Here is a 9,195-nt window from a genome sequence, read left to right as displayed (position 1 = left end):
CTGGTTCAGATCTGGTTTAGACCTGGTTTAGTCCTTGTTTAGTCCTGCTTTAGCTCTGATTTATTCCAGGTTTAGTCCCTGGTTTAGACCTGATTTAGTCCATGGTTTAGTCCTGGTTTAGCTCTGGTTTAGTCCTGGTTTAGCCCTGATTTAGCCCTGGTTTAGTCCATGGTTTAGTTCTCGTTCAGATCTGGTTTATTCCTTGTTTAGCCCTGGTTTAGCCCTGGTTTAGTCCTGGTTTAGTCCTGGTTTAGCCCTGGTTCAGTCCTGGTTTAGACCCATTTCTGATTCTTTATATTAAACAGACAGGGAGACTGGTTCGAGGTATTTATTTTTTACACTTTAAAAAACTACAAAATCAACTTCTTCTTGATTGGACACGGGTCTGTACTCTGAAGTGCTCTGTCCTCCCCCCTCGTTTCCTAAGGCCTTTACATGCTTCCTTTGTGGGACGCTTCCTTCCTTATGTGCTTCCTTGTCCACTAGATGCTCCCATATCTTCAAATTATTATTATTTTTTCTTTTAAATCCGAGACAATTTGTGAAAAAGAAACGTTTTGAAGAAAAGTCTTACACATAATTTTACAGCTGATCAGCCTGAGAGATCACTAAATTACTGAAACATGCATGGATGACATTAAAAACCTCTTCAGGCGTGATTTTTGTGAGGGTTACCAAAAAAAAAAGCATAATAAATAAGCAATTTTGCAAAATAAAATAACCCCTCTTTAAAATTTCAAAGATAAAAATTTTGATTAAAAACAATGAAAATTTTGTCATGTTTTAAACTAGTCTTGAAACAGACTAGGGAACAACAGAAAAAAATAAAATGTAATAGAATATTTAAACACTAGAAATACTTAAAACAGAACAATCAGATATTTCCTTGAGTCATTCGTGTGCATTTACGGAGAGCATCTAGTAACCTCCTCACTTCAGTGCATAATCGTTTTAGTAAAATGGCCGATCCAGTGCCTTAAAGGTCCAATATTACACAAAAATTACTCCTTTGAGCTTTTAGTCTTATTATAATGTTGTCACCTCCTCAAAAAAACACAAAAAACACCAGAGTTTTGTTTCATTCACACGTTTGAGTAAGCCTTTATAATAAGTCCACATCTCCAAAGCTCAAAATGCTCTGTTCCACCTTGCGATGTCATGTAGCAATTTTTACGGAGCCCGACTGATGACGCGAGTGAAAAAAGATACTAAATCGTGGCCTCAAATTATTATTTCGTTCCCACAATATGGAATTTGTTCCCACGTTTTAGCCAACTTGTTCCAGGAGTGTGCCTATGTTCCCAAAGCCCTATGTTCCCTCATTTCTAAGGTGTTTTTTTTTTTTTTCTTTCCAAAATTAGGCCCTATGTTCCCACAATTTGAATCAGATTTTATCCCAATTTCTCTCAATTTGGTCGTCAGTTACACCCGACTTATTCTCCAGCAGCAAAGGATCATTGGTTGAAATGACTCTAAATCATCCCTTTAAATGTGGTATAAAAATAAAAATGACTTGAGTTTAATTTTGAGAGAAATCTTAAAAATAAGAAAAATCTAGAAATAAGGGAACAAAGGTCTGACCCCCTTGTTCCCACGTTTTAGCTACATTATGCCATTATATACTTTAGCCCATTTTTACCCACAAATTAAGAAATTGGCAATTACCGATTAAACAAAAAACAGAGCGATATTGTGATATCAGATTTACGTTCATTTAACAAGAACTTCCAGCATAGAAGCTCTAGACTTCGGCAGAGACAAATAACATTAAAATATATGTTAATTTATGTTTTTTGTTTTTTTTACCATTTTGATGTTTGCTATTAAAATGTATGCTTATGTACATGTAAGCCTATATAAAATCCTGGATCAGTGTAATAATGTGTACGAATTGGATAAAACGTGGGAACAAGTTACAGGATTCCCACTCTTTTTCACTGATAAAATTTCAAAACATTTCCATGACTTTTTCATGACCTAAAGTGAATTTTCCATGACTTTACAGCACCTACATGTGTAGAACTGATCAGACTTTTAGGGCTAAATATGAAATGTTAACTCTTTCCACTCACCTTATGGTTTGATATTATAGTTTTTAACATTCAAAATACTGTCAGTGCATTTATTGTCGTCTCTTTTTTAAACTAAAGGCGCAAAGGATCAGAAATAATCATAATAGTCTAATGAGAACTTAACAGAACGCTGTAGTTGGATGAAAGACATACTAAAACTCCATAACTTTTCCAAAACTTTCATTGAGTTTAAGAAATTCCATGACTTTTCCAGGCCTGAAAAATTACATTTTCAATTTCCATGACTTTTCCAGGATTTCCATGACTGTGGGAAACCGTGTAAACGAATTACATACTGTGGGAACAAAACAGTAATTTGAGGCTACAATTTAGTATATTTTTTCGCACATGTCATCAGAGGGGCTCCGTAGATTTCAAGTTATTTCCTTCCTTTCACTCTTTAATTTGGGAGAAAATTAAAAAATGCAAATGGTGCACTTCCTGTATTATCAGGACTGTGTGTTAAACATGTGTGAATGAAACAAAACACAACTCCAGGTCTGTTTGTGACGAGGAAACAACATAATAACATAGAAAATAGCGTAATATGGGTTCTTTAAAAAGTGTTTAAAAATACAATACTGACATAAAAAGGAAGTAGGAACCTTAACTCGTCTCCTAGCTCCTTCTCTCGCCTCCTTCAGAGCACAGACCCAAAATAAACCTTGTAACTTGCCAATATCACATCGGCAAAAGTTTGGATTTGACATAAATAACAACATTTTAAAAAACATAATCAAACATTCCTCTAAAAAATTGGCTTTTCCAGTAAAATTTCTGAAATGATTCGGACAAAACAAAACTCGGAGATGAAGTCGAATCCTCCATCCAAGGCAGCAGTCGTTCAAGTTTTAACACTTTGTAGAAATGTCTTTGTTTTTTGCATTGACTGGCTCAAAGGGGCGGGGTTTAAGGAAGGACGGGCGGGGCTTAGAGTCCAGGGGGCGGGGCTTAGAGTCCGGGGGGGGGGGGGGGGGGACGAGGAGTGTCACATGACCGTCTCCTCGTCCTGTGATAGGTCGACGGTGACTGTTAAGGGCGGGTCTTTGCGTCGCACCGAGGCGTCTTTGGAGTGATAGTCGTCGCTCTGGTCTTTGGCAAAGTTCACGAAGACCTGGAACAAGAACAAACCTGGTTTAGACCTGGTTTAAACTTGGTTGAGTCCTGGTTTAGACCTATTTCAGTCCTGGTTTAGGCCTGGTTTAGACCTGGTTTAGACCTAGTTCAGTCCCTGGTTCAGTCCCTGGTTCAGTCCCCAGTTTACACCTGTTTCAGTCCTTGGTTTAAACTTGGTTTAGACCTTTTTCAATCTCTGGTTCAGTCCTTGGTTTAGACCTGGTTCAGTCCCTGGCTCAGTCCCTGGCTCAGTCTCTAGTTTAGTCCTGGTTTAGACCTGGTTTAGACCTGTCTCAGGCCTTGTCTCAGGCCGGTTTCAGTACCTTGTCTAGCATGGTCTGGTTCAGTACCTGGTCTGGTTCAGTCCTGGTTCAGTCCTGGTTCAGTCCTGATTCAGTCCTGATTCAGTCCTGATTCAGTCCTGGTTCAGTCCTGGTCGAGTACCTAGTCTAGCATGGTCTTGTTCAGTCCTGGCTCAGTCCTGGTTCAGTACCTGGTTTTGTTCAGTCCTGGTTGAGTCATGGTTGAGTACCTGGTCTAGAGTGGTCTGGTTTAATCCCTGGTCTGGTCGAGTCCTGGTTCAGTCGCTGGTCTAGCGTGGTCTGGTTTAGTCCTTGGTCTGGTTGAGTCCTGATTGAGTCCTGATTGAGTCCTGGTCGAGTCCTGGTCGAGTACCTGGTCTAGCGTGGTCTGGTTTAGTCCTTGGTCTGGTTGAGTCCTGGTTGAGTCCTGGTTGAGTCCTGGTTCAGTCCTGGTCGAGTCCTGGTCGAGTACCTGGTCTAGCGTGGTCTGGGTCACAGAGTAGTCCTCGATGCTGAGTCGGCTCTTGTGCAGGGCGAGCGTGTTGAAGATGTGGGCGAGGGAGGTGAGGCGCGAGGGCAGCTGGTACTGGAGCATGTTTCGGTGCTTCTCTTTCAGGATGCTGCCGCGAAGAGACGCCTCGATGAACTTCTGCACCGGGACCAGGTCTGGATCCGGACCGGCCACACGCAGCACGATGGTGTAACCGTCTCCAAACCTGCACGGCACAGGGGTCACAGGTCAGAGGTTACAGGGTTCAATTTGCTTTTCACATGTGCTTTTCAAACATTTACCGTAATCTCTGGACTATTGAGTGCACCTGAATATAAGACGCGTCAACTACATTTTAAAAGAAAAAAAGCCAAATACAACGAGGCTAAAATCTCCAACAAACGAAGAGGCCGCAGATGTGTAACCTGTCCATTTTACAAAGAACTGGACCGTATTTTGGTAGACAAGCCCAGAGTTTAGGCGACTTCCGTAAACACTGAGCACACTCTCTGCATGTGACGTCGTCGTGTCCTCCAGTGCAACACGTGGGACACTTTTGGGTTTAAAGTTCACACTGGAGATCACATACAAGTCGCATTTAACTGGAAATGTGAACGACCTCGCAAAAAAAATCTGACAAAAAAATCCGCATTAAGCTAAGTTAATAAGCAGCAATAATGTGTCCTACCACAATTATGCAGATGACACTCAGATCTACGTCTCTCTGGCAGCAGGAGACTATGGACCAGTGGACTCACTTGGTCACTGCATCCAACAGATCAGTGTGTGGAGGCAAAACAACTTTCTCCAGCTAAACTCTGACAAGACTGAAGTCATAGTGTTTGGTCCACAGAAACAAAGGGACAGTGTCAGCAGTCACCTCCAGTCTCTCGCTCTAAAACCTTCAAATCAGGCAAGAAATCTCGGGGTAATAATGGACTCAGACTTGAACTTTAACAGCCACATCAAATCAATAACATCTGCAGCCTTTTACCATCTAAAAAACATCGCAAAAATCAAAGGTTTACTGTCTAAATCAGACTTGGAGAAACTTATCCATGCGTTTGTCTCCAGTAGGTTAGATACTGTAATGTTCTGCTCACTGGTCTCTCCAAACGAGCTGTGAGACGCTGCAGAACATCCAGAACATCCAGAACATCCAGAACATCCAGAACGCTGCAGCTCAGGTCCTGACTCGAACTAGGAAGTACGAGCACATAAGTCCTGGTCTCAGGTCTCTGCACTGGCTCCTGTGGCTCAGAGACTTTAAAGCAGCTCTGCTTGTACAAGTGTCTCTCCATGGCCGAGCAGCAAAGTCCATCTGTGACATGTTAGTGTCATATGAACATCTCACACTCTGAGGAGCTCAGGGACCGGCCTCCTGCTGGTGCCCAGAGTCACGACTAAACAAGGGGAGTCAGAGTTTCAGGTTCATGCAGCTAAAACCTGGAACAGTCTGAACATGTGAGACAGACTCTTCTGTGACGCTGTTTAAATCCAGACTCAAAACATTTCTGTTTAACTGTGCATAAAACTGAAAGGTTTTCATTCCTCACTCTTCTCTCCAATTTATGTCTCTCTTTTTAAATTTTAATCTTCGTGATTATTTATGTTTTGATTTGTTTTTATTATGATTTTAATGTATTTCTTATTCTGTAAAGCACTTTGAATTACTTTGTATACGAATTGTGTTATACAAATAAACTTGCCTTGCCTTAAGCATTAACCCTGCAGTCTGATCGTAGACTAAATGACGTCAAGGTTTGGTTGGTTAAAAAAAAAAATGTCAGCGTAATGAAGGAAAAACTGAGGTCATATCATTTCTATGGCAAAAACCAAATACATTTGTTCATCTATTCCTCCTGTAAGCAGTGAAGAGCTGTGGACAAACAGTGAATAACAGAGTGTCCAGCAGGGGGCGCAGGGAGCTGACCTGTTCTTCAGGTGCTGTACACTCCCCAGGCAGCGGAACCTCCCGTTCACCATGATGGCCATCCTGGTGCACAGAGCCTCACACTCCTCCATACTGCAACACAAACACACACACAGACACACACAAACAGTTTAGTAATGGTTTCGTCAATCTTAAAGTGCATATGACAGCTAAACACTAAAACATAGTTAACTTAAAACATAATTTAACTTTAACTTCCTTTAAAAACTCTGATAAATATTTATCACAGGTACCATCCCACCAAACCAAACAAACCAAGTTCCTGCTTTTATTCTAGTTTAGTCTTGGTTTAGTCCAACAGTCCTGGGCTTAGTTCCGTTTTAGACCCATCTTATTTCTGGTTTAATGCTAATCAGTGTTGGGGAAGTTACTCGTTACTTGTTACAGTTCTAAAAGTAATCCCTTTTTTTACTTGGTTACCCTCTATAGAAAGTAACTTTTTACATTACTCTTTACTTTGGTCACTTTTTGATGGTAAACTCCATCTAAGGCGAAATACGGCACAAGATCGACAGTCAACAAGAACCGTAAGGGAAGGTTGAAAAGAACTTTGAAGAGAGAGTTCAAGAGGACGTGAATCCATAAACGGGTGGATTCTGCCCCGGGATTCAACTCGACGGGCGAGAGACGGCTGCTTGGTGCGGGAGGATCCCCTCGAGGGACCTCTCCCTGCCGAGCGCACTTCCTCTAAGGCGGTGCGCTGCTACCAGATCTGGGTCGGGCAGAAAAGGTTCGACGCTCCGGCTGCTTTACAGCCTGGACCTCGCCACTTTCCGGGGCTGTGGGATCAGTGCCCACTGCGCCCACGTACACAGAAAAGTAACGCTGCACGGTCCTGCCCATAGACCGTATGAATCAACAGACTGTATTGTCTTTAAACAAAACCCAAGAAGTTAAAGTACATAAGACAACAAAATGAAAATCTTTGGCTTAAGAATCAACAAAGTTAACAACAAAGTTAACCCGCTAGCCACTTTCCAAATAATGAACATGGGGGCGCTTCTGGCTCTGCTATCATTTCAGTCTTAAAATATTTGTATTAACCTGCTCAGCATGATCTTCATGTTTTTAATTTGTTATTTTGTCTATAAATACATTTTTATTCCTAATATGGAACTCGGCTACAAATTTGCCCCTATAACGGCAAGACGTGATGAGCTTCATCTTGACTCCGGTCTCACGGTCTCAGTCCGGTCTCATCACTCAGTCTCAAGTCTCATCAGGTCTCATCACCGGTCTCAGCCTCAGTCCGGTCTCAGTCTCCGTCTCAGTCCCGTCTCAGTCACGTCTCAGTCCCGTCTCAGTCCCGCCTCAGTCCCGTCTCACCTGTGTGACGTGAGCACGATGGAGCGTCCGGTCTTGATGAGTCCGTGGATGCAGGTCCAGAGGGCGCGGCGGGCTTTGGGGTCCATGCCTGTAGTGGGCTCGTCCTAGAACCAGGTCCACGGCCGTAGACACGAGCGCCCACAGGTGAACCAGGAAGAACAGGGAGAAGGTGAGGAGGAGGAGCAGCATCGGGCAGCCAATCAGAGCGCAGCCGAGGGAGGAGAGCCAATCAGAGCGCAGCCGAGGGAGGAGAGCCAATCAGAGCGCAGCCGAGGGAGGAGAGCCAATCAGAGCGCAGCCGAGGGAGGAGAGCCAATCAGAGCGCAGCCGAGGGAGGAGAGCCAAACAAATACAAAATCTTGTCAGTTAAAAACGTCACAACTTCTGTAAAAAGTCTTCATACATTCCTATATTTATGTCTCCTAGTCTCCTCTCTCCTAGTGTCCTAGTCTCCTCCTGTCTTTGTCTCCTTATTTTCTAGTCTCCTTGTTTCCTAGTCTCCTCTGTCCAAATGTCCTTGTCTCCCTCTCTCCTATTCTCTTCTAACCTAGTGTCCTAGTCTCCTCCTGTCCTAGTCTCCTTGTTTCCTAATCTCCTCTCTCCTAGTGTCCTAGTCTCCCTCTCTCCTATTCTCTTCTAACCTAGTGTCCTAGTCTCCTCGTGTCTTTGTCTCCTTATTTTCTAGTCTCCTTGTTTCCTAGTCTCCTCTGTCCTAGTGTCCTTGTCTCCCTCTCTCCTATTCTCTTCTAACCTAGTGTCCTAGTCTCCTTGTTTCCTAGTCTCCTCTGTCCTAATGTCCTCTCTCCTAGGCTCCTTGTGTCCTAGGCTCCTCTCTCCTGGTGTCCTTGTCTCCCTCTCTCCTATTCTCTTCTAACCTAGTGTCCTAGTGTCTTTGTTTTCTAGTCTCCTTGTTTCCTAGTCTCCTCTGCCCTAGTCTCCTTGTGTCCTAGTCTCCTTGTGTCCTAGTCTCCTCTTTCCTAGTGTCCTCTCTCCTACTGTCCTAGTCTCCTCTCTCCTAGTCTCCTAGTTTTCTAGTGTCCTTGTTTCACTCTCTCTAGTCTCCTCTCTCCTAGTGTTCTAGTTTCCTCTTTCCTAGTTTCCTAGTTTCTCTCTCTCTAGTCCCCTCTCTCCTACTTGCCTTTGTCCTAGTGTCCTAGTCTCCTCTCTCTCCTAGCCTCCTCTCTCGTCTCCTCTCTCTAGCTTCCTCTCTCCTCGTTTCCTCTCTGTCCTCGTCTCCTCTCTCTATAGCCTCCTCTGTCCTCGTCTCCTCTGTCCTCACTCGTTTAAATACTTTCTCCTGAATAAAGGCCGTGTCCCACTTTTCTCGCTCTTAATCCTAAGCCCTCCTCTGATTGGTCAACGCCGTTACGTAACCCACAGTTTACACCATCAAAGATTTCTCAAGAATCACATCGAAGAAACAAAAGTACTACAACTACTACTATAACTGCAGTACTTTTTACTTTGTAGTAGTAGTAACAGTATAGTAAAAAAAACTAAGAATGTGAATTTGAGTAGTTTGGACTGCACACGAACATTAAATAAAAATAAATAAAATAAAATCTTAGGTAATTCTTAAAGGTGTTTTTGTAGATTTATAGTCTGGGGGAGATCCCTAGATTACTCAAACATGCACAGATGACATTTAAAACCTCTTCAGTAAAGTTTTCAATGATGGAACAGTGTTAAAACATGTTAGAAAGTTAAAAAACGTGTATAATTTCTTTAAGGATGTTTTTTGACCGTAGTGGTGTTTAAGATGAAGTGTCATGTACCAGGAAAACCACAGGGGGCGCTCCGATCAGGGACATGGCCGTGGAAAGTTTCCTCAGGTTTCCTCCGCTGTAACTTCCCGCCTTTTTATCAGCGTATTTCACCAGACCGAGCTTCCGGATCCCCCACTCTGCAACCTGTCAGAAACACACATGAGACAGG

General features: G+C 43.0%; 1 protein-coding gene across 2 annotated transcripts in view; it reads right to left on the bottom strand.

Moving 5' to 3' along the window:
* Positions 1 to 313: 313 nt before the first annotated feature.
* The window catches only part of LOC110165876 (phospholipid-transporting ATPase ABCA1-like), a 120,116-nt gene continuing 111,234 nt past the window's right edge, over positions 314 to 9,195 (bottom strand). For both annotated transcript variants that reach the window (XM_055160104.1, XM_055160103.1), the window contains 5 exons: positions 9,036 to 9,170; positions 7,261 to 7,364; positions 5,914 to 6,006; positions 3,963 to 4,206; positions 314 to 3,186 (listed from right to left, as the gene is read on the bottom strand). In XM_055160104.1, the coding sequence (XP_055016079.1) occupies positions 3,061 to 3,186; positions 3,963 to 4,206; positions 5,914 to 6,006; positions 7,261 to 7,364; positions 9,036 to 9,170 (702 nt within the window). In that variant the 3' untranslated portion in view covers positions 314 to 3,060. The remainder of the gene's footprint in view (positions 3,187 to 3,962; positions 4,207 to 5,913; positions 6,007 to 7,260; positions 7,365 to 9,035; positions 9,171 to 9,195) is intronic.

The sequence above is a fragment of the Boleophthalmus pectinirostris genome, unplaced genomic scaffold, assembly GCF_026225935.1.
Source record: "Boleophthalmus pectinirostris isolate CB_2022bp ecotype Guang Dong unplaced genomic scaffold, ASM2622593v1 HiC_scaffold_3, whole genome shotgun sequence".
NCBI lineage: Eukaryota > Metazoa > Chordata > Actinopteri > Gobiiformes > Gobiidae > Boleophthalmus > Boleophthalmus pectinirostris.
Note: the sequence above shows the minus strand (reverse complement) of the source record. Positions and strands in the feature narration are given on the sequence as shown.